This window comes from Anastrepha obliqua, chromosome 3 (assembly GCF_027943255.1).
Source record: "Anastrepha obliqua isolate idAnaObli1 chromosome 3, idAnaObli1_1.0, whole genome shotgun sequence".
Classification (NCBI taxonomy): Eukaryota; Metazoa; Arthropoda; class Insecta; order Diptera; family Tephritidae; genus Anastrepha; species Anastrepha obliqua.
In genome coordinates this window covers 30,315,493-30,341,076 of record NC_072894.1, presented here as the reverse complement: position 1 = coordinate 30,341,076, position 25,584 = coordinate 30,315,493, and the positions used below count along the sequence as shown (strand labels likewise).

Genomic DNA, 25,584 nt, shown 5'->3' with positions numbered 1-25,584 from the left:
GATCTTCTTTGCATTGTCTATAGATTTTTGAATTGGTTTAAAGCTAAGATAGCTGCTTGCCTATCTGGAAAAACGCATATTTCCGATAGCTGCACAAGTGCATTATATCTGAGGGGGACTACTTTGAAGGAGATAAAATAGAAATTGATGAATAAATCAATATTTTTTGGAAAAAATGAAAATTTACCTTATTTTTTGGACACACCTCGTATAACCCAACCTACTTTTTATTTTATTTAATATAAAAATAAACGTATATCTGGATTATCCTGTTTTTATGTTGTACTACGTCAGAGTTTATACTGAAGAATTCTGACACCTGTCTCTTTTAATCAACTTGAAGCTTGCTATCAGATAAAATCGTGCTTAAATAACTGCAGCAATCGAAAAATTAGTATTCAGTAAATATTAATGAACAGAAAGTAGCATCGAATTCAATTACATTTCCACAAAAAGGTGCAATACAATACAAAATGCAATGAAAAAATGTCAAAGGGACCCTCTGCAGCACAAATATCATCACATCAAAGAACCGCTCAATCACTTCAACTGCAAAAATATTATCACGTTTGGAATCTAATGGTCCCTGAGGTAAATTTCCAACATGCGGCATTAGTTTTTATGCTTTTCATTTTTCTGCTATTTCATTTTTCATGCGCTTATGCTGATTGCAATCAAAGTAAAATCGATAGTTTGCAATGCTTACAACTGCGAAAAGTAGCTTTAATCGTGTTTCGCATGATAAAGTTGTTTTTCATAAAACATTGCAATGAAATTGAAAAAAATGCATGTTGCTACGTTCAGAAGTGAGAAGTTGTACCATTGCATGTGCTGAGCTGTTGCAAGTAGTACCATGCAACAGCTGAAGTCCAAAGAATATCTACAGCCACAAAAGCCAAAGGGCCACAGGGAGGAGCAGCATAATGATGCACCGCTAGAGAGCACGAATACCATGCATCATGCGTTGTCACCGTGTAAGTAACCACATTCAGCAACATGTGTGAATGCTTCACGTGCCACATGTTCCATGTTCGAGGTATACATGTTTGCAAACGATTTATGGCATTATAAACCAATTCATTTGTAGTTGTGGTATTTATACATGTGTAACTGTCTATGTATTCGTTATGTTGCTAAGTTGCATTATATAATATTTCTCTCTACAGTTATGATGATCTCAAATTTACTGGCAACGTTGCCTGTTAGTGGCGCATCGTCCATATCAAATGTCGAACACGTCCACTTCAGCTGGTTCACGCCAATTTCACTTCTCTCCCTTTTGATGATATGCTTTTCGCTCATGGATGTGGTGCTATCGACGAAGGTTGTATTGAAGTTGGGCTTGAAATTGTATACAGTTGGTAAAAAAAATGTTAAATTTACAACTTGGCTTTTCAGTTTTGTGCTAAACTATTTGGGTCCACAGGCTTTGATATTTCACTGCTCGTGGGCGTTTAATTTTCCCACAGTCAATAACAAGTTAATAACAACATATTTTCGTATTCTTTTGCTGCAGGTCCTTTCAGTTTCAGCATCATATCGGTTTTGAGTGTGAGTAGCTTTTTACAACTCGCTCGTAAATGGCCAAATCTGATAAAACACATGCATCGCAGCGAGCAGGTATTTTTACATAAGCCCTATGGCAATGGAGAATCGCAAAATTTCAGTCGCAATGTGAGGAGGTTTGGCGCAATTTTATTGCTTGGTGCTGCGGGTATGTATACACACACACACATTTATAGGTGCATGTGTGCACATTGTTGCTACTTATTTATTTTCATTTCATTGCCCTTTGTAAGTGGAACACTCGGTGTACATTGGAACTGCGATTTACAATAACGATTTCCAAATCAAGAAATGCAACCTAAAGGTGGATTTTTGGAAAAACTACTTCATGCGGGAGCGTTTGCAGATATTTTCGATATTTAGTTATCAAGTTTGGTTAATACCCTTAGTGGAGGTGAGCAATTAATTGGCGGTGTGCGCTAGTTTTGAAAACTCCGTTTAATTATGAACACATGGGCTGAAAAGTTCCAGGCCGAAAAAACAGATTACACTGGTTTTATTGCATTCACCTCATTTTCAGTTAGTACTAACCTTAGAAAGATTAATATTTCATGATATTCTATTCATTAGTTCGTGAGTTATTGTGTTGAGAGTGACGCTACTTTTGGTATTTTCAAAACAATGAATCAAAAAAATTGCATACTTTAATTTTACACTGCTTCTTGCTGGGAAAAAATACCGTTCAAACAAAGCAATTGGTTGAAAAGTGTTATGGAGACTTCGCTCCGTTAGAAAAAAAAAAAAATGATGGTCTGCTGTCTTCAAACGTCGTCGTAGGGTCACCGATTATTCCCAACGCAGTGGACGTCCAAATAAGGCAGTAACACTAGAAAACATCAAAAAAATCCCCAAAATCGTTTGAATGATCGAAAAGTGAAACTGCGTGAGTTAGCTGAGATCGTGAAGATATCAAAAGAATGTTTTGCCTTTGTATTGTATGAAAAGTTGACTATGAGAAAACTCTGTTCGAAGTGAGTGCTGCGTTTGATCACTGTTGACCAAAAACAAGACAAAGGACCGTGTCACGAGTCAATGAAAACAATGACAAAATTGCATAAATTGGCTCCCAGCGACAGATTTGGCTCCCAGCGACTACTGGCCATAGGTGGGCACTTTGCAGTAACAGTAAAAATGCAGTAAATATAATATTTTACTGATATTGCAATTTAATTTTCATTACCAGTAAACTTTTACTGATTACTGAAAAAAATTTGCAGTAAAAATATTTTTTTACTGATTACTGAAAAAAATTGCAGTAGACTTGAAGAATTCATAATTCTGTTGAAATCGATTACGCTCGCAAACTTATGACCGAATAGAATAATCACCTGTTTTATTCCTTGATTGCGCACATGGAAAATATTACAAAAGACTTTATAGTCTAGCGAACCTGACCTGTTGATACCCTGGCAAATATTTGCAAATTATTCATTCTTCTTAATGTAAAGTGTACTTATTATATTACTATATTGAAGTAAACTTGATTTGACACACGAAAGAACGTAGGTTAATCGATTCTGACAAAAAAGCTGATAATTTATGTAAGAATAATATATCTTATAACCTCTACTCTTTCTATGTTGTATAGATATGTGTAGCGTGCAATAAATATTTATTGGCCTGTTTTTTTCTTTGCATCTTCATCCAATTCTTTTGTTTGGATTGTACGACAGTTACAGTTATGAGGTTATTATTTTGTTATTTAGGAAAATAAGAGAAACCAAAAAAAAAGAAAGAATTATTGAGTACATAAATGGTTGAATTTCGTGATGAGAGTGTATTACATTTTGACTTCCCATAAACAGTAAATATTATACTGATAATGCAAATCAAATTATATTATCAGTAATTTTACTCCAATTTTTTTCAGTAATCAGTAAAAAAATATTTTTACTGCAATTTTTTTTCAGTAATCAGTAAAAAAATATTTTTACTACAATTTTTTTCAGTAATCAGTAAAAAAATATTTTTACTGCAAATTTTTTACAGTAATCAGTAAAAGTTTATTGGTAATGCAAATTAAACTGATAATGAATCAGTAAAATTTTACTGATTACTGCTATTTGTAATGCAGTAAATTTATAATGCAGTGTGCCCACCTATGAGTGTGCCCACCTATGCTACTGGCTGTTGGCAGACCTAAAAAAAGGCTCGCCAGTTTTTGTATTTATAAAAATTTAAACCCCTTTGCCGGCGAATAGTTATTAACGTAACCAAAAACTGCTGAAACTTTTAGCGACCGTTAGTTTTTGAAATGTTTTGCGAAAATACCTGTTTCACGGATTTTTCATAGCTGCACCAATTGCGCCTACTTAATTACGGCACTAACTGAGAAGAAGTGAAGTCGCGTCAAACGCCAGCGATCTCCAGCTGCACAGCGCGGCCGATTCCCGAAAAGCTGGCCAAAACTCAAAAAATTTAGTAATTGATTCAAAATTTCTTACTCGGGGGTTGTCGGGGTCGCTGATTACGAATTTGATCTTAAAATTTTGAAAATCCACCCCCTTCCACCCCTATTGGCCACCCCCTCACGTGAAATAGCGTATATTCTAGAACATAATCAAGATGCATGTTAATTTATGTTTTCAGGGTCGCTGATTACGAATTTGATCTTAAAATTTTGAAAATCCACCCCCTTCCACCCCTATTGGCCACCCCCTCACGTAAAATAGCGTATATTCTAGAACATAATTAAGATGCATGTAAATTTATATGTTTTCGGGGTCGCATGGTAGCAAGTGGTAGCAGCTGAATCTTGTTTTATTCAGTAACCATTACTTTTTTGAGTAACCTTTAATAGGTTTCAAAGCAGCATATGACGGCGTTGTATTACTATACAGTTTGAAAACTCAAATTTTATAAAAAAATTGCAAAAAATGTATCTACGTATTGCTGCAGCTAAAAATTTTGTGTTGAGGTCTTGATATGTACTAAAGATTTCTCGTATTTTACTAACCTTCCGAAGATGATTCCATTTGGTTTTGTTCAATTTACTCCATTACAAAATCTTTCAAATGTGTACAACTTTCACTATTCATCGACAGTAATACGATGCTCAAACGAAGGCCACGTTGCGACTGAAAATACAGAGGATACTTAGGGTACAGGACGTTGCTATGAACGGTTTTCATTACTCAAGGCATTACTGTAGCCAACCCAAAGACAAAAAAACTCTATCTAGAAACTTTTTTTTTCGACTTTTGGCCAGCTTTTTGGGAATCGGCCGCACTGTGAGCTGTTAAGAGTGAAGCCTTCTCTTTTGAATGCAGTACTTCTCGCCCTGGTAAACGAATCGGTATAGTCATAGCCTTCATTTGTATTAGATTCTGTTTTTACTTTATTGGAAAAAGTATGAGTGCAACGATGGACCGATGAATAGTCGTGGAATTTCATTTGAAACTGAAAGTCTGAAAAGTCGCTAAGAAATGTATTTTTTACTGAAAGAAGTGTCTAGCGATGAATAGTTGCATGTGTTTTTGTGTGTTTCAAGGCTTTTCAAAATGATCAAGAATGTATACATATATACTTATATATGTAACTGGCGCTTACACGGTGTTTGGCCGAACTCCTTCCCTTCCACTATTTTTCGCAAATGGAGGGACCTATAAGTTTGTGCCGCTTCCGAATGTCAAATGATTTTTAATAAGGAGCTTTTTCAAGATAGACTTTTAAGAATATTCTTTTTGGGATCACCCTTTTATGTCAGAAACAGTTGATAGTATCAAGCAAATTGGTAACCTGGTTGGATCTGGCTCTTAGTGAAGAATCCGTAAGATTGTTGCGGCTGCAGGAATGATAAAATAGAGCGCACGACAAATTTTATATTACAATGGTGGCGCGCAAAAAAGTGTATCAAAATCAAGCTCTAGCAAGACATTACTTTGACTCATTTAATGTTGTCTATCAACAGTTGGAAGTCCTGCATAGCATTCGAGTGGTAGACCGTCCATCCATCGTATTCCCGCATTGCGACTTCTATTTGTTCTACTTTAGCTGAAATCTGTGAAAGGGAAGCGACATTAGTACTGCAAGATTCGGCAAAAAAGCTCTACCATACCAGTTTCAAATTATTTAAATTTTGTCTGTGGTATTCTAGGAATAGGAACTGCCTCTTTTAATATGTAAAAGGTGATCAATTTAGATGTGTCGCATTTTGAAATTGAAATAAAACAACGAAAATTCGAATGGATTGGGCAATTTCTACTATTTTGATGTAGAACCATTTATGACATTTATTTTTTAAAGATCCCTTAAATTCCCTTCAAGTGTTCTCCCAACTGTAAAAGCCCAGAGGTGTGATATCACACGCTCTTGGTAGCCAATCCACTGATCCACTGGCCTGAGACGAAAGATAAATTGTTCACCGAAACGACGACGCAGTAAATTCATTGTTTCACGGACTGGTTGGGAAGTAGCGCTGTCCGCCGTCTTGTTTGAACAAAATATTGTGGTGATCACGGGCTTCAATTTCCGGAATCAACAACTCATTTATTATGGCGAGATGGTGTTCGCCATTCATTGTTGCATTGGCGCCAGCCCGTCTTTGAAGAAATATGTGCCGATGATTCCTCCAGCCCATAGACCGCACCAAACGGTTGTTTTCAATGACTATAATGGCTCTTATTGAATGACTTCGAATTGCTCTTCACCCCAAATATAGCAATTTTGCTTATTAACATATCCATTATTCCAAAAAGGGGCCTCATCGCTGAACGAAATTGCGTCGACTTGAACGCGCGATGAACACTTTTCTCAGGGGGTCGATATTCGTAATACAATTCCATGATTTATAAATGTTGATGCGCCGTAAGTCTTTCCATGACGAAGTGTCAATTAATACTAAAAAAACTGTGTATTTCGTTGACATTAGTCAGGCGTGATCTGTCAAAAAAAGTACCTCCAATCTCCGAACCGAAATTTATATTATAAGTTCGCGCACATTTTAGTAAACCTTAACATCTCGTTAATTTCTGAAATAGAACAAATTTATGGATAAAGTGGACGTGGTTTTTGTCCAATCTCATATATAAAATTTATGTCGAATCTAAATGAGGTAGGGAGCAATACATGCAATAGGATTTAGGTCGTTATCGAGATACAGTGGAAGAGGAAGTGTTCAATGCTTGACACTTTCTCTCGTCCCTGCAGCTGCGACAGAAACCATTAAAGGGAAATCGCATACGTTTGTCCATGCGCCCTCATAAGACAGTGCCTAGGAAAGTCGGTTTGAAATCGATCGGAAAGTCGGATTAATGAACGACTTAAATCTTATTTCATTCGCTCTAGGCCAGAATGAATCTATCTCCCGATGTATCCATCGCTTTGTGAAATTATTTAAAGAAACTGTTTACATATTCTGAAATTCCTTGTAAGATGTTCAGTAAAATAACTACGAAATTCCCTCACCGAAACTATTTTCAGCATTGAAAATAATATCAGCACTGCAAACATAAAAATCGGTGTATCAAAAAAAAAAAAAAAAAATACATCGATGTATCGATAGCCAGATGTATCGGAAGCCAACAACGCACCGGTTTTTGTGATATATCGATTAGCAGGCATCGATGTTTTTTTGACATCTCTACTAAATAATCTTTGGTTTTTTACTTTTTAAATAATTTCAACTAGTGGATTACAATATCGTCTACTTTTGCCTGGAACTATGTGGATATATTTCTAAGCATGATTTTTCGCTGCTTTGCGATACGTTTTCGACAGATGCATTGGAGAATTAAGACACATGTGAAAGAGGTAAATGACTAATCGCACAAAGTATTGTTTACTTACACACCAACTCAGCTAGATTAAGTTATGTAGCGGTATTTGGGCAGTTCTTCTCGAGTGCCTGCTAATATCATATATTAGTTCATTGTGATTTGTTACAATTTTTTTCCAACTTGCCTTAATTTAATTATTTACAGATGGATTAACTTAGACTGATGCTTGATTCAATTCGTTTATCTTTGCACTTTTTTCCACTCATACTTAATGACGTGCTATTATAGTGAGAATGGCTGCACTAAAAAAAAAAGTGTAATTTTTGCTTTTCCTGATTAGAACCAACTAAACACCAGGAAATTTAAATTAATTAATTATTTAATTTACTAATTAATTTAATTTACTAATTTCAAAGAAATTTTATACGCTTGAAATACAATTCTTTTGAGTTTTTGGTAATATTTTCTCTGACGGCCCAGAATTCCATAAGCTCCTTTGACTGCCCACATACCATCAATACCAATAACCATTTTCTCAGTGCCTAAAAGCCGGATAGAAATGTTTATTTTAAACCCAGTCTGATTATCGTGTAGATACCGCCGGAATTTCAACAGTTTCTATGGTGCGGCTCAAAAAAGTACATATACGAGGGGGGCTCAATAAATACCCGTATTAGAAATGAAGACACGGTTTTTTCAAAACAATTTTTTTTTATTTTTCAACATATTCCCTTTTTAGAAAAATACACTTCTCCCAACACTCCGGATGTTCACTCACGTTTAAATTCGTTGAGCCAATATCTAACTGTGGTCATAGATGGCGAAGCACCCCCATAGACAGCGTCCAACTTTGCTTTTCCCATCCAAAAACAAAAGGCGAATTACCGAACGATACGGCTCTTTTTCCCTCTGTCTTCAAACACGGGTACTTATTGCGCCGCAGTCGTATATACAAACTCCCCTCGCCTCAAACTCAAACTCCCCACATTCCATTACGTATGACATGGCAAAATATTATAGCTACGCTAAGAATTTACTGCTAATTTTTTCGGATGTGATAATGCAAATTTTTCTTGTGGGCGGAACTTAAGTATGTGCCCACAACGACTCTATTCGCTTTAACGTTACTGATATGTACATATACATAAGTAGATGTTTGCATTTAAGTTGAAGGGAAATATTAATGATGGGACATTGCAAGGTGATGCATTCACGAGGTGTTACTGTTTCAGTGGGGTGAGAGAGATGGTAAGCGAGGTTGTAATGAGAAACGCACAAAAATTCATAAGTATTTACTTATGGTAGACAAAGTTGAGCTGGTAAAAACCGTAACAAAGCCACGCTTGCAGTGTGGGCATATTTGTTGAAATTCTTCGACCTTCATCAATAAATTAAAGTTATATATTAACTATCGCTTGGCCTTAAGTGCAATGAACAATATTGCCTAAGTGCGGGTGGGAAAAATTCCCGCTGGCCCACAATTCAATTCCACGCCATTCCAACCTACATGTATGTACGTATACAAAAACAACAAATGTATGCAAGTATACATATCCGCGCCATAATAGGAGTACGATGCCAGTTGAATACTGGAATATTTTGCATTTTTTAATTTTTAAATAAGAATAGTGATACCCAACTGAGCCTAGAGGAAGAAAATAATGTTGTTACCGCGTCCATTTTTGGGCTATGGAATGTGATAGTCAGTTTTCGCTGAATCGCAGTGTCTATTCCGGTATGGAGGGAACGAAGAAGCTTGAGTTCGTTTTAATTTTATTTCTATTGGGTTGTTCGGAAAGGAATTTCGTTTTTTTGTGGATATATCGAGCTGCGAGGTTAAACCCAGGCCTTTCAGGTGGTCATAAACAGTTGAATTCGATAAATTTAACCTCTCACCAATCTCACGTGTTGTTATTCGCCGGTTTGCATCAACTAATGCCTTTATCACGTCTTCATCAGCTTAACCCGGCCTTTCAGAACGTGCATCTTCGACATCAAAATTGCCGGATCGAAATTTTTCAAACCAGTTCTGGCACTGGCGTATTGTCAACACATCTTCTCCATACACATCGGCTAATTTATTTCTGGCTTGAACAGTATTTTTACCTTTTCTGATGAAAATGCTGCTCATTGCTCTCCATATTTAAAAGGGCACCGATCAAAAACTACTGCTTAAAATCAATTGAACTTCTTCACACACAAACCTTGCTATATCAGCTGTTAAAACATATAATGACAATGCGACTTAAGTGTGAAGTTAGCTGTGAAAAAATACAATTAAATCCTCTGTCGGGAAAAAACGAAATTACTTTCCGAACAACCCAATATTTCTTCCAACTTATGACTTTAGTGATTAAGTTGGATTTGACTTTTTAAATAATTGAGAAGAACCGCACCATTGAAGTCAACGGATTAATGGCTGTTCTTGAATGACTTCGAGTTGCTCTTCTGCTCAAGCACGATTTTGCTAACATATTTACGTAGCCATTGAGCCAAAAATCGACCTCATGGCTGAACAAAATTTGGGTCACTGAGCGCGCGATGAACACTTTTCACAGAGCGTCGATTTTCTTAATACAATTATACGATTTGTGAACGTCGTTGAGGTGTAAGTCTTTGCATGATGAAATGTCAATGAATACTTAACAACATTATGTACATATTTAGTTTGACAGTAGTGAAACATGATGTGAAAAAAAAATTCTATTAGAAAAAGTACCTTCAACCAGCTTACTCTTTAGAATAAAATGTTTGGCTGAGCTCTTCCTCCGATTTGTGCTGGTTGTTTAGATATTATTGCACAAATCGAGGCACCTAAAGTTTTACGCCGCCTCTGAATGGCAGATGGCTTTTCATGATGAGCTTTTTCATACAGAAATACGCTTGGAGGTCTTCCACTACCTGCCGAAGGGCGACCGCTTTTGAAAAATCATTTTCTATCACTAGGTGTTTCGTGCACAGGCTGGGTTTCGAGCCTCGTAATTAACTTGTGTTTATTTCATATCACTATAAGATTGTATGGGTTTAAGAATATATATAAGAATAGATTGTGCTAAAGATTATAGACTGTGTTCTCGGTTTTTTTTATTGGAATGACTTTCCATATTTCCTACAGATCCACCATAGAATGATTCAGACCATGTAGATTAGAGTACTAATGTTTGAAGAAGCAAAAATATGCGTGAAAGAGATATTTTTACAGCTTTATAAATAAAATTGACATTTCTATCTGCAGTGAGTCAAAAAAGTATTGGCACACTCGAAAAATCAAAGTTCTCAGTGCTATAACTTATCTTACAATGAAATACATTTATTTATTACGTATCTGAACAAAAAAAAAATTAATTTCGAATTTCAGCACCACGGCCCATTTTGGTCAATGTCCGCTGAAATCGCGATCAAAAGTGATTGCGACCGTATGCAATTCCTAAAACGTACGAATATGTAAAAAGCAACAGTGAAAATAACGGGAGTTTACCGTTACGGCGCCAAAAGCATAAGCTAATATAAAGAATGTGCCAATACTTTTTTGATGTGAATTTGTGCCTTATCTTACCTTTCAAGGTTGAGCTTGTAAACCTAAGTCGAAATTAATTGTTTTGAAGTGAAACTTCTTAGGCGTCGATGGACGAGCGAGATTGGAGAGTAAAATTTCAAGGCCATGCAACGTTTAGGGCATTTTCGTTCAGCGAGAGAGAAAAAAGATATAACGTAGGGGAAAAGGAGAGAGAGAGCTATACCTTATATATATCTTAGATACATTTTAGGCTATTTTTCCTGAGTTTTTCCTTGTGGTTGCTAATTTCTAGTGAGAAATAACACTGCCTACATTTTGGCGCTCGTTTGTTGGTGCAAACTTATAGAAAATATATTTTTGGTGCCTACTTTTTGGCGTTATATTTCCTTGGTGCCTACTGTTTGGGGCGTTTTTTGGTTCAGATTTTTTGGCATTTTTTCTGGTGCATACTTTTTGGCGCTTATTTCCATTTCCTGGCTAGTGCTTGTGCGTACTATAAAGTGCTATACATTTCGGCGTCGGATTTATTGGTATTGCCTTGTGGTAATTTGTGCCGTTGCTACGGTCCTGGAATCGCTGCGCTTGTGCGGGTGATAAACGCTCGGGGTAGTGCGCGTTGTTGCCACGGTTTGTGTTCGGCGTTTACCTACACCGGTCGACCCTTCTCCGTTTTTAGTAAATTTTGTCTATTTGTATTCTCTGCAAATGTTGTGAATTTATTTAGATATATATTCTTTCTCTCTCTCTCTCTCATTTCCTCTAGGGTCTCTTCCTCTTTCTTTGTCTGCCTTGAAAGTTTCGCTTCTATTATGTGTACTACGCTACATGCACTTTTTTTGTTCAGATACGTAATAAATAAATACCTATATTTAGAAAATACCGTTTTCTATTTTTTATACTTTCATTAGAAGAAAAGTTATAGGACTGAAAATTTTGATTTTTCGTGTGTGCCAATACTTTTTTGACTCACTGTATATGATCTCGACCCTGGAACAGTTATCCCTGGAACTGTGCTTTTTGTTTTGCATTTTAAAACATTAAGAATGTTATGATAATAGAATATAATTTTCATTCTATAAATAAATTCAAATTTTCATTTTTATAATATATTTGTATGACAACTTTTTTACCACCCTCAGCATATGGACGAGGACTTCTGGAGGGAGGTGCGTAATGACTTTATGTCTCTTGTCGATTTGTTGCGTCTGTACGATGATGGATTGTCTATGTTGATACTCGTGTCGTGTTGCAATAATTTGTACTTCATATGCGTACAAATATTTCACAGTTTCAAGTAAGTATCACTGTAAGTTGTATCAAATAAAATTAACTTTCGCGCGCATTTGTCTGTGAGGCAATTTAACTCAAAATTTAAGAGAAACGGCAGAAGAAGAGGCAAACAAATAAGTTCAGCACTCCGGTAGAAACTATAACTCTGGGAGAAATTAAAAAATTAATCCCACAATAATGCAGGTTACAGCTACAATTAGTGGTGCCATACCTTAGCCATAACCGTAGCCATATGTATCTATTGAATTTTGGTAACCCTAAGCAGCTGTGAAATACTAGACATTTGTTTTGATACTAGCTATGAAAATTTGAATATAAGAAAAGAGCAACGAAAAATTAATTTACTTAGTGAAAAATTATCCTTGTTTTTATCACAAAGGTTGGTCTATTTGGTTAATTCTACTTCACTATGAGCTGCTTATGATTCTTCTTCTTGATAGGCGCGATAGTCCACGCAAGTGGGGACAGTCCCTGATTGCCATTCAGGGAATATTTTTTTACTGATTACTGGAAACAATTGAGGTAAACAAATTTTGTTTACTGATTACTCGAAAAAATTGCAGGAAAAATATTTTTTTACTGATTACGGAAGGAAATTTCAATAAAAATATTAATTAATAATCCATTTTGATTTGCATTATCAGTAAAATATTTACTTTTTACTCAAAATAGTTACGGGTAGTTACAAAACAATACCCAAAGATGTGGTCTTCGCCTTCCTCGATTTTCTTTTTGAGATACCGTTTCGTAGGTTCGCCTGGCTGGGGTGTCTTTCTTATCTGCTGTTCACGTCGTCCATGCTTCTGTGTCATATAGCAGGAGGCGCATGATGAGCGTTTTGTTGAGTGTCAGTTTGGTCCTTCAAGAGAGAGTCTCACTTCTCAACTGCATACTGAGCCCAAAGTAACACCTGTTGGCAAGAGTTATTCTCCAGGTTATTGATATCCAGGCTGATGTCTAAAACTAAAATTTAATGTCAGGGACAGAAATAGCGGCAATAAGAGCATTCCACGCATCAGACTGAATCAGGAAGCACTTCTCAAATCTGCTTCTTCATACAATTCTTTTGTTTGGATTATGCGACAGTTACAGCTACAGCTACAATGACGGTTATGAGGTGATGATTTTGTTATATCGTACACGAAATGCAAAGTCACAACTCAAGATTTTCATCCTTGGATTTCTGTATATTAATTCATAGTTTATATCTGATATATCATAGTCATACTAAAAATTTGTTTTAATATTATATAATATTTCATGCAAGGTGGTCTTCCTTTATTAATGATTTGTTTACTGAAGTTAACCGCGCCAATCAAGAGCCATCGAGTAAGTAATAAGATAGAGTCACAGTCACTCAATTTTTGGCAAACGGGCATATGGATGCGGTCGGTCGGGTGAAAAGAAGAGGAAGGGAAAACATCGTGACGAGTTGTAATTGGCGAGATCGTGCTCGTATACACAAAAAGAACAGAGGAGGACAGAGTATGATTTTTTTTTTGGTACGCGGAGCTAGAGGTCTTTTAAAGATACGTATGAGCGAACCCACTTATACGTATGCTCGATCCACATGCGATATTTCCCTGCTCTTTGTGAACTAAGTTTCGTAGTGCCTACGGACTAAACCACCCCATCGCCTAGCTGTTCTGCTTATACCCCTCGGTATTATCAGTTAAGATATTCCTTCAAGGAGGCAGGATGTGTTTATTCAATAATTTGTCTGCGTTCATTATTGTCATGTTTCAGCTTTCGCATAATTGTTGAGGCTACGTTATAACCATAGTTCCACGTTTCTTCAGATTCTAGCATACATGTATTGAACTAGGCTAGCAGCTGTCATGCTCTCGCCAATATTTGAGCGCCTCATACAGTTCGGTCTCTTAGCCCAGACGATTTTAGCCATTGCTTATTTTTATTGATAGTGTCCTCTATCCTTGGTGAGACCTCTTCTAGCAATTTGCCTGCGACTATAACAGCTTGATCATCTGCATACCCAACAATACTTCAATACTGTTCAATGCGTAGCACTCCATCAAACATAACATTCTACAGAGCCGTGCCTAGTACAGAGCCTTGAGGAACTCCTCCAGTTACCTTATAGCTTTTGGGGCCTACGTTTGCATTATACCATAGGGTTCTGTTATCAAAGTATGAAGCTATTAGCTTTATCAGATAGTTCGGCACATTCATACTCCGAAGTGCCATTAGTATTTAGTCCCATTTGGCCCTACTGAACGCGTTTTTGACAGCCAGAATCACGACTGCGCAAAATTTTTTGGTTCCTCCTAGCCATATAGCAAGGGTAGGGTAAACGAATATACATGTGGACATATACACGTGTACATATATTCATGCATGCCAGTGCTGGCACATTGGCGATTAACGCAATGGTACTTTAGAATAAACTAAGGTTAGGTTAGGTTATGGTGGTAGTTGGTCTTCACGACCAACTCACTTAGACCTTACAGGTGCGTTGTGATACCACTGTGCTGCACGTTTACCCATTTACCTTCCTTCGTGGCTCTTATGAAACGTAGAATATCTCCATGACCTATTGGCCTCTGGTGTTGTTATAATTAGTTTGGTTTTTATAATTAGTTTACTCGTGGCCAAAAGTATTCCAATTGTACTTTTATTACTGACCAGTTGAAGTGCCCCGGAACCCAAATAAGGCTGACCTTGAATAAGACACTAATATCATTTAGGGGTGCCCAGCATTCTCGTGCAACCTTCGATCTAAGTATAATCGTATTCATGGATTTGATGGTCGCCTGGCTATCCGAGAATATATTTATAGCCGTTTTTGTTACGGCTTGCGTATTTATGTAGATATGTAGCCACTGCTTTTATAGCTAGAACCTCTGCCTGATAGACGCTGCAGTAGTCTGGTAGTGGAACGGATAGTTCCAGTCCTAATTCCTTCGAGGAAACTCCATAGCCAACCTTATAGTCTAGCTTGGAACCATCTGTATAAAAATTTAGTTTCCCCCTTCTCCATGGCCTTGGTGTCTGCCACTCCCTTCTTGACGAGCCTTTCGAAGGTGAATCTAGGAATAGAGTAGTCTATTTCTTGTTTGTGACTATTCAGAGAATGCAAAATACTTTTGAGTCTAAACGTCGAGGAGGCGGCCACGTGGTTTCCTACTAGATTTAGTGCAGGTAAATTGATTAGCACTTTGTTTGGGATTGTCCTTAAAGCACCAGAGAAGCATAAAGAAGCTGTTCTTTGGACCTTGAAATTGAAATTTGAAACTTGAAAAGGTCGAACCAAGGAACACCAGGAGATTTGGTGGCTCCTAAAACACTCAGGCTAAAAAGCCCATTGTATTTAGAGCTCTGGAAGAGAGTAGTTACTCAAGGAGGGAAGGAGAAAAGTATCAGAGAAAGAGATAGGAAAGAATAGAGACAGAGATAGTTAGTCCTGTGAGATTTTTCCAGATTCTTTGGCAAATCTGTAAATATCCTTAATAAATAACGAAGAGTATTCATTTTCACGACATCGGCACCCAAAACCCGTAGCCGTACTCTAGCAAAGGCAGGACACCCACAGAGAAAGTGCTCACTGCTATCCGCCTTCTCCAAGCAAGACAGGCACATTGGGTCCTCAATGATTCCAATAGTGGTCATATGCTGACCCCATGAGATGTGCCCTGTAATAATACCGACCATCAATCGAACGTCTTTCCTTCCAAGTTTTAGTAGAAAGTTCAAAAGTTTTCTGTTCGGACTTGTCACAAAACACTTTGCAGTTCTGCAGCGTTCTAGACCGGACCATCGTTCTTTATGTAGATTGCTTACATAATCGCTGATCCAATTCATGATTCCTGCGGAACTGATTCTGATTATTGGCTCTGGCTCTTGTGGGGGAATCGCTGATCCACGGTTGGCTAATTCATTGGCAATTTCGTTTCCTTGAACACCGGAGTGTCCTGGAACCCATATAAGTACACGCCTGTTTTGACTTGCGATAGACCTTACTCATGATTTTAGCGTAACTCGCCTTTGGAGCAGATGGCCACAATGCAAGTATTCCATACTTTAAGATTGGCCTAACTACAGAAGTATAGTATCAATGTGTAACACGAGGTGTTAGTCGCCATTTAATGGCGACCGCTTTTTTGCAAATATATAATGCCACATTGGCCTTCTTTACTCTTTCACCAATATTAGGTTTCCACGTGAGTTTCCTGTGTAATATGAGTCCCAAGTACTTGACATTCTCTTTCAATGAAATCTCCACACACTTAAAAATTAGCGGCGAGATTATATGGAGCCAATGTTTCTTTGTAAAGAGAATTATTTCAGTTTTTGCGGAGCTTATACCGAGTCTCTCAGTACAGCTTCTAAGCGCAGAACATCTACGAGTATAAGGGTGTTAGGATATTTTCCCTTTAACGGCAACTGTTAAGTCATTTGCGTGAGCAGTGACGTAGTTCAACTCCAAAATCTTCTAATGAATCTACTATAGCGTTTGCATTTATATTGTTGAAGGCGGTTTCTATATCTGCGAAGGCATCCAATGCAAACTTTTTGCCTAATAAACTTTTTTCCACCAACTCGACGAATGAGTGTAAGGCGGTAGACTTCCCTTTGGTATAGGCATGTTGCGCCGTGGAGAGAGAATAAACTAAGCCTATATATGAATTTCAACTGCTAGCAAATGTTGTGTATTAATTTTTCTATGCTTTCATCTACATGCAGCAATCGAGACAACTTTATGAAAGAGTTTTACTTTTGGTTCTCATTAATTTTCGTGTTGGTACGCATCCTAACAATGATGATTTCAGCTGATGCGGTGTATGATGAAGCGAATCAAATAATGTCGACGATGTATGAAATACCGACACGATTCTGGAGCCTAGAAGTGAGTAGCTTTCATGCTGATGCACCATTGCAGTGGTTTTGTTTTTGTCTTTTGGCGTTGGAGTTGCTTTTTTTTCTTAAACATATACATACCTATGTACTTATATATGTATAGTATGTACTATTTGTGAACTTTATTTTTCATATTTTTATAGCTCAAACGTTTAAATGAAATCATCATACACGATTTGATTGCTTTTAGTGGTAAGAATTTTTTCTTTCTGACGCGTCGACTCATATTCGGGGTAAGTGCGACAAATTTGAATATTCTGGTATTAGCTCGGCCAAACACCTAACAAAAGTGTACGCGCCAATTATTTATATTTATTTATTATATAGTGGCGTTCGCCGTAGCCGAATGGGTTGGAAGTGTACGGGCTCAAATCTCCGTGCAATAAATACCAAATGATAGAAAAAGTATCACTGGGTCGGCACTCGTCAGGCAATGGCAAACCTTCGAGTGTATGGTATTTCTGCAATGAAGAAGCTCCTCATAAAAAAAAAAATTAAGATCCACAGATACCACAGATCTGCATGGGCAACTCGATGTATAAGAAGAGCATTAAGCTCCCTCGCAAGGGCTCTCAGTGGCTTGAAGGGCCTTTGTCAATGATCGCTTGCGCGTCTTGATTGAACTCTGCAGATTGGTTAGTGTCAAAAAGTTCCTCGTGCTTTGTGCCTTTGGCAACAGATTCTGCATCGCAGCTTGATGCTTCCAATTCTCGGCGAACCATCTGAACGAATGAATGAATGGTGCGTTTTGCACAAATAGCGATGATAACTGCTTGTCTCCTCATTTCTTGAGTTAAGTTGTAATCCTTCATGTTTCGGCAGAAAAGGAGCGAAATGCAAAATTATGGTTTCATAACAACCGTAGGCACCCTGTATATATATATTATATAGTCATAAAATTATACTAGGTGATGCAAAATTTATCACCCTATCGTAACACTTATAATTTTTGCAAACGCGGAAAAAATGATCCGACTTTTTTACATCATCTTTTGGGAGTTAATTTATCACTGTGAATCGGAATTTAGTAAGCCGTAGGTTAACTCATGCATCTCAGTTCAAGTTAACTTCCAGTAAACGGAGTCTGATAATAATATTACCCTCGTCACTCCTGACTATTATAATTTTAATTAATATATAGTATCCTTTGTGTAGATATGACGCGAAGACGAACCTCCGTTCGGTTATTAGTTTCATTTCATTTGGCATCAGTTTGTCTGTGAAATAAAAATTACTTGATGCGCTTTTTGGTTCTTCTGAGTAACTTACGAGTTTAGAGACAGTCAGTTCACTTCAGTTTCCTGCAAACTTTTCTTTAAGTCCCGGTTGAGTTTTAATTTTAGTAGCAAAAGTATTTGTGAAAAATCTGAGCCTACCTACTCACGTTTTATTTTCTAAGCATTTGAATGGCATATCATTTTTTATAACCATTCTTATATAATTTTTTATGTATTAGATGCACTATTTGCCCAATACATTTTGCTAAAGTATTTCAGTAAGTCCTGTTACTAGTTTTAATAAAAAGTAACCACTTCCAAAACCGAGAAGCAGATGGGGTTTGAAGTAGTAGAGGCCACAAGCATTTTCCCCTACCTAGCATCCAAAATCGATTGCGTTAAAAATGACTACAAACATTAAGAAGGTATTCAAGTGTAGGTGAATTTCACCCGGTTTTTTTACTGTCCATTTTTTATCACTTGTTTATTGACTATTAATTATTACATTAAAAACCAACCCAAAAATAAAATTGCCAAAATTATGCGCAGTCAAAGTAGGGGATCCAAAAGAAGATAATGTCTTGGCGGGCATGATTCCAACCATCACCAGGAATCTGAAAAATAAAAACCAAATGGATTCTTAATTATTATAGATACCGCTATAACATGAGTTTTAGATAAGTTAAAAAAATAATTGCTTCACAACTTGTTCAAGACTCATTCGATAAATATAAACATTTTTTCACAATGTACCGGCTGATTGAAAAAAAAAATTTTTTTCTTGCATATTTTTTCAACAGTTCCGATTTTTTTTAAATACTAAATGAAAAGTTACAGTTTCGAACTAGGATCATCCGATGAAGTTTAAAAAATATCCTCCACAAATTTGAAGAAAATCGGTCTATTGGGCCAAAAAACGCATTCAAAGAAAAACGCCTACTGTCTTTTGTTGAGTTGAAGCGTTCGGATCGGAACCGATGCTATTCCACCAAAAAGGCGATAACTCATGAAATAATAGGAATTTTAAAAAATCCTTTTAATCACTTATTCTTAAATGTCTAAACTTTGAAATGATGCAAAAAAAATTGGATTTTTCCAAAATTTTACAATAGAATATCCACTTTAAGTATGTATATCAACCTGATTGTATTCAACCTAATTTCCTAGTTCAAATATAATTCGATTTAAAATTTGTTTTGAAAATTATATTGAATTCTACGTTGATACTGTAACAGCTGATTACGTGCGATTTCAATTTCGTCGATTTTGTTCAGCCATTTTTGATGTTACAGAAAATGCCGATAAAATCGCAGAAATAATCGAAATTGACCGCCATGTTAGTTGTCGTAGCACCGCCCAGTAGCTAAAGATCGACCATGAAACAGTTTTAATCCATTTGTGCAAAATAGAAAATAAAAATAATTCATTTCTTATACCCTTTTGTTGGTTGTTTGGCCGAGCTCCTACTCTAATTTGTAGTGCGCGTCTTGATGTTTTTCCACAAATTGCATAAACGGAGGATCTGAAATACTTTAGCAAGAGAATGCATCTATTGTATATATGTATATGTATATATATGTAATGAAGTTTTAAACCAAATATATGTACATATATATATTTCCTTGTACTCATCAGATGGCTGGCACTATTATTGTGTACGAATTGGTGCTTATCGATCAGGTGGAGGATAAGGATGTGGTTACAGATTTTTGTACATCCCGTAATGTTTGATGCTTTCCGGAGCGAGAGAAAAAATATAATATACTCATAGGGATATGAAAGGATACCAAATGAATGAAAGCAGTGCATGATTTAAAAAAATATAAATATAAAAATAAAAATAAAGTATATACATACATAGATATATACCAAATATACGTACATATATGGTAACCACGCGATTTATAATAAACTATAATGCATTATTGTTCTGAAATAAATAGAAAATCCATTTTAAATACTCTAAATCTCAGAAAATAATAGGTAAAGTATGTAATATTTAATGATTTTTTTTTACGATCAGCCACTTAAAAATGAAATCGATGATGCAATGAAAAACTTCAGAATAACAAAAGAAGTAGATATTTGTTGCACGGTGTTATCAGTGAAATTAATTCCGTGTGTCTACTTTTGTGCAGCAGCCCGCAAATGAAATGGTGGATTGAAAGTACAAAACCGATCAGTGATGCACAGGAAATAAGAGCTGTGGAGTGAACGTGCTGCGAAAGCTCAAAATAAAAATAAAAACGCGGTTAATATGGAGTGAAATGAAATTATAATTGTTCGAGCCAAAGAGCGCCAAGAGATTTGGTGGCTTCTAAAATGTCCATTGTATTTAGAGCTCTGGAAAGAGAGTAGATAGTCAAGGAGGGAAGGAGAAAAGTATCAGAGAAAGAGAGAGGAAAGAATAGAGACAGCGACAGAGGTAGTTAGAACTTTCCAGATTTTTTGGTAAATCTGTAAATATCCTCCAGTTTTAGAGAACGAATATTACTCATTCTCACGACATCGGAACCCAAATCTCGTAGCCTTGCTCTAGCAAAGGCAGGGAACTCAAAGATATAGGGCTCAGTGCTATCCGCCTCTTCCAAGCACGACAGGCGCATTGGGTTCTCAAAGATTCCAACGGTGGTCATATGCTGAACTCATGGGTTGTGTGCTGTAATAATACCGAACATCAACCGAACATTTTTCCTTCCAAGTTTTAGTAGAAAGTTTGATAGTTTTCTGTTCGGACTGTTAATATGGGGTACTCTTAGAAGAAATACGAGCACAAAATAATTTTAAAATTCTTATCAAGTACAAATTTTTTTTACCTTATATTACAATTAAAATATTATATTGTATTATATGATCTTCTAAGTAAATAATTAAACGATAATGAGATATTGGCAAATCCCCACCTTGGTCAAAAAGTTCTCGAAATATACCTTTTAAGTACCCCCAAGGGAGCGGAACTCTTCGTGAGTACTCGTCTAAATCTGGAAGACTCATGGCAGCCCTCTACGCTCTCGCAGAAGCTTCTCCAAGAGTCCCTCTTAGTTTTCCTAATTTCGGACTTATATATAACTAGCCCTGCCTTATAAAGCTCCCATCCCGAGGGAGATCTCATTCTTTTAGCCCTATTAAAAAGGCGTCTACATGAGGCCCTAAGCTCAGAGAGCTCCGCTGTCCACCAAGGCGGTTTTTCCTTCCTGGGAAAAGCTTTTGTTGGACAAGAGGTTTCCAGGGCAAAACATCTGAGTAGATCTTGTGGTATCAAGGAGTTGTGTACGCTTCTGACCACATTAGTACCAAAGATCTCAAGCCTGATTCGCGAAAAGGGCAGACGCACAGAAAGTGGCTCGCCGGCTCGTCCTCCTCCTCAAATGCTGGACAGACTGCACCGTCTTCGAGGCCTACCTTTTCCATGTGATTCGTCCATAGAAAGTGGCCCGACATCAGTCCAACCAGCTGCCTACAGTCCCTTCTGCTTAATGACAGTAGGATCTGCGACAGTCGGTCAGACATGACAGGTAATATCAGTTTGTCCATCTGCAGTCTCCCCCAGCCTGCCAAGCTCGCTTGTGGGTTGAAGCTAACCGTGGCTTTGATGGATGCAGAAGGGAGTGGCATAATGGGGTCCGGACTAAAGAAGTTGGCCTCAGAGCCCATCCTAGCTAAAGAGTCAGAGATCTCGTTATCCGCGATACCCTCCATGTTAGCATCAGGTTAGTATCAGGTTAGTATATCTACCGATATGGTTCAGGCTGGATTTACAGGACCCAACTACCCTTGAATTGGTTGGAGGGCTGTGTAAGGCCATAAGAGCAGCTTCTCTGTCCCTGCAGACACATACAGATCAGTCTCTCCTCCTGTTTTCCACAACAAAGTTCATTGCTTCTTGAATAGCACACATTTCCGCCCTCTTTCTGCTGCTGTACTAAATTTCTTGGTGCTATTCATGCTGCAAATTATTTTTTTGTGTACATTTGTAGCGCCATGAAATTTAGTACAGCAGCAGAAGGAGGGCGGAAATGTGTGCTATGTCGTCAATTGTCATAAACCCACGTCTCGTATCCACTAACATATATATATATATATATATCCAAAACATCAAGTATTTTTCATATTTCGTCAATTGTCATAAACCCACGTCTCGTATCCACTAACGACACGTTTAATGAATGTTGTGTCGGATGCAGCCTTCACCGTCCCTTTTTTGCATGAAATTCAGATCTTTTGCGACCAACTACCAACTTTGCAGAAGCACGGCGCAAACACAAATCATTAACTCCACTCGGAATGGATCAATAAGCAATACGCAAGTCCTCTGCCAGCTCTGTGAAGATTAATTTGCGGCTATTGATGAACTTTTCTTTGACTTTATTGATCTTTTCATTAGTTCTCGATGTCGACGGCCTGCTACTACGTTCGTCATCCGAATGATCGATGGACTGATGATCAACTTTGAAGCCTGACTTTGCCACTCGTAAACTGCTGTTTTCTTTAGGGTATCATTACTGAGTTTTACAGTTTCCCAACATTCCTGAGGTTTGCCTACCATTGCATGCCTTTTGAACGCATCCCTTTATATAAACTCGTTGTTGGAAGCTCAAATCCATTTTTACAGCTGTAAAAACTCGAAAATACGTGCAGAGGTAGATTTACTCAAGACGGCGTAACTTTAAAAAATGCCAAGCAATGATAAAGGGCTATCGACCACCAGACAACTTAGATGTTCTCACTACCAGAAAGCATAAAATTGCAAATTGTTTAGCAACTAAAAGGTATGTCCACTTCATCCAAGCCCACTTCACTTATTCTGCTCTAGTCAACTTTAAATTCCTTGGAAGTGTCTGGCCTGCAGTGAAATTAGTTTATGGCCACAATATTACTCATACGACGCGTTGCCCAATGCACTTGCACATGTTTTTACGAATTTTAATTGCTACAAGCAAATATTCTGTCCTGAGATTTTATGTTTTCATCTTCCACTTTACTTTATCGCTTTGTCTCTACATCTATTATTTGAGTTTCTGTGAAATCTAGAGCATATTTTGTTCTTGGAATATTAAAAGTACTTAAATTGCCTGCCACATTGGCAAGAATGCTAGTCAGTTTTGTTAAAATTTCTCTTGTTTGCGAGTAGGACTGCTCGTCTTATCAGCTCTCAATCCATTATAAAAATGTCAAGCACACACGGCGATAAAATGATACAGGAAGTGTCAATCAAGCGGAATATTTCCAGGGATCTCCTCTATGCTCTACTTCGTTTTTTGATAGCAATTGAATTATACACGCATTTTTACATGTGTATGCGTATGCAATTGGGCATTACAGTTTCTAGGTATCAATTACATTGAGTATATCCATTTGTACTCTATTTGCTCTTTATTGGACGGTATGATATTATTAGTTTGGGGGGAAAAATCTATTATTTTCTCGGTAGATGGTTGTAGTGATCCATATCTCGCAATTTCAAAGTTTATGCTCGTTGTCAAGGCGATATTTTACACTAAATAAATTTGATTGCTGTTTTTGTGTGTTCTGTTCCATTCAGTTGTGAGTTACAGGGTGTTGTAATGGAAGGAAACAAAGAGAAAACTCGGTAGATTTTACAGTCTTTCTTTGATAAAGGCGAAAATGCAAGCCAGTGTTTATGGTGCTGATACTGTAACAGCTGATTACGTGCAATTTCGATTTCGTCGACTTCGTTCTGGCATTTTTAATGTTAAAGAAAATGCCGATAAAATCACAGATATAATCGAAATTGGCCGGCATGTTAGTAGTTGCAGCATCGCCCAGAAGCTAAAGATCGACCATGAAACAGTTTTAATCTATTTGGGCAAAATTTTATCGCAAAAATAAGGAGTTTCTTTTTCCCCAAACTAATATAATATAATTTTTGTAAAAGGGAAAAAATTTTTTGAGGTCATTGGGCTCGCAGTCGTGAATTTTATTTTTAAATATGTACTTAATATTTTGTTTTCTACAAATTAGCAACTTATGGCTTTATTCATTTGGTGCATCCAGTTTTCTTTTCTTAATGAATATTTTTTTTTTGTTTTTAATTATGCAAATTTTGCCATAGTTTACGTGTGGCAAAGCTCTAAAATACATGACAGTATGGCCGTTAGGAACCTTCTGTCAAAACTGATGAATTTTCAATGTGGCACCCACATTATGCTTGACTTCTATAAATTATTGCGTGTATGCATGTGGCTTGAATTGTGAAATTTGTCCGCATGCAGCCATCAATTACAGTTCGCTTGTTGTGTGGCACATGGCTGTTGCTTGCTGTTATTGTTATTGCTCTGCTGTTACAGAGATAGCTTGTTTTCTTCGTACATAAAATTTCAATTACCTTCGTGAAACTTGCATTTTGAGTACTAGGAACTTAAGATTGCAAAATACTTCTGTGGCCATATCAACTAATTAACATTCAAGGCAATTTTGTGTTGGTGAATCGGAATGGATGCATTGCTAAAACCAATACTTGGAAATTTTGCAAAAATTTTCAAATTGTTTACTGACTGTGAAATTCCTGCGAACTTTTGCTTTTCTGGCTTTATTAAAATAGGCAGTTCATTAAAGACTAATTTATGCATGTCAGTTCATTCTGTAAGCACTAACCATTGGATTTAATATTTAAATTTTAATTCAGTTTACCACATTTTAAGTTTGTTCATTAAAGATTTTGGATTATATGAACTGTGCGTAACATAAATTATTTCCATTATTATATGCCATATATAAACATACTAGGTTGTTCATTAAATTTTGCGGTTCATTAAGAGAGGGCGTTGCTACTAGTCAATTTTTTTGTTTTTTTGTTTTTGGTACACTCGTAATTTGCATGCATGGGATGTTTCATTGCAATCTGTTCATTCATTCTTTGCTTGCAAGTCATTTAGTATCGATGTGTCACAGTATTTTCTGCAATGGGAAAAATCAGGTTTCGTGCAGAGATTCAATTTTCATGTTTTTAGTTTTAAAATAACGAAAATTCATGAACGAATGTTGACAGTGTAGTATAAGGGCATTTCGCCACCAATTGGTACAGTAGAAAGATGGGTTACTGATTTGAAATATGGTCGTACAAGCCTTGAAGGGGATCCACGTTCAAAAACAGCAGCAACACCAGAAATTGTAGAAAAAATACAGGATATCGTATTGGAAAATTTTCGAGAGACTGAAAGAAATTTAGTAAAAGTTCCAGGCATCTCATTGGGCATTGTAAGCAATATTTTGACTGAAGTATTCGATTTTAGAAAGCTGTGTGCCTAATGGGTGTCCCATTCGCTAACAATGGAACAAAAACACATTCTAATGCAACTTTCTCAGTAACATTTAGAACGTTTTCGAAAGGGTAAAGTGAATTTTGTGCATCGATTCATCACAGATGGATGAGATCTGGGTC

General features: G+C 36.9%; 1 protein-coding gene across 1 annotated transcript; it reads left to right on the top strand.

Moving 5' to 3' along the window:
• Positions 1 to 853: 853 nt before the first annotated feature.
• Positions 854 to 19,913, top strand: LOC129241905 (gustatory receptor for sugar taste 64c-like). Its single transcript, XM_054878456.1, has 9 exons — positions 854 to 974; positions 1,167 to 1,361; positions 1,517 to 1,714; positions 1,800 to 1,960; positions 7,195 to 7,317; positions 11,940 to 12,094; positions 16,792 to 16,954; positions 17,109 to 17,198; positions 19,818 to 19,913. The coding sequence occupies exons 1-9, from the start codon at positions 854 to 856 to the stop codon at positions 19,911 to 19,913; spliced, it is 1,302 nt and encodes a 433-aa protein (XP_054734431.1).
• Positions 19,914 to 25,584: the final 5,671 nt, after the last annotated feature.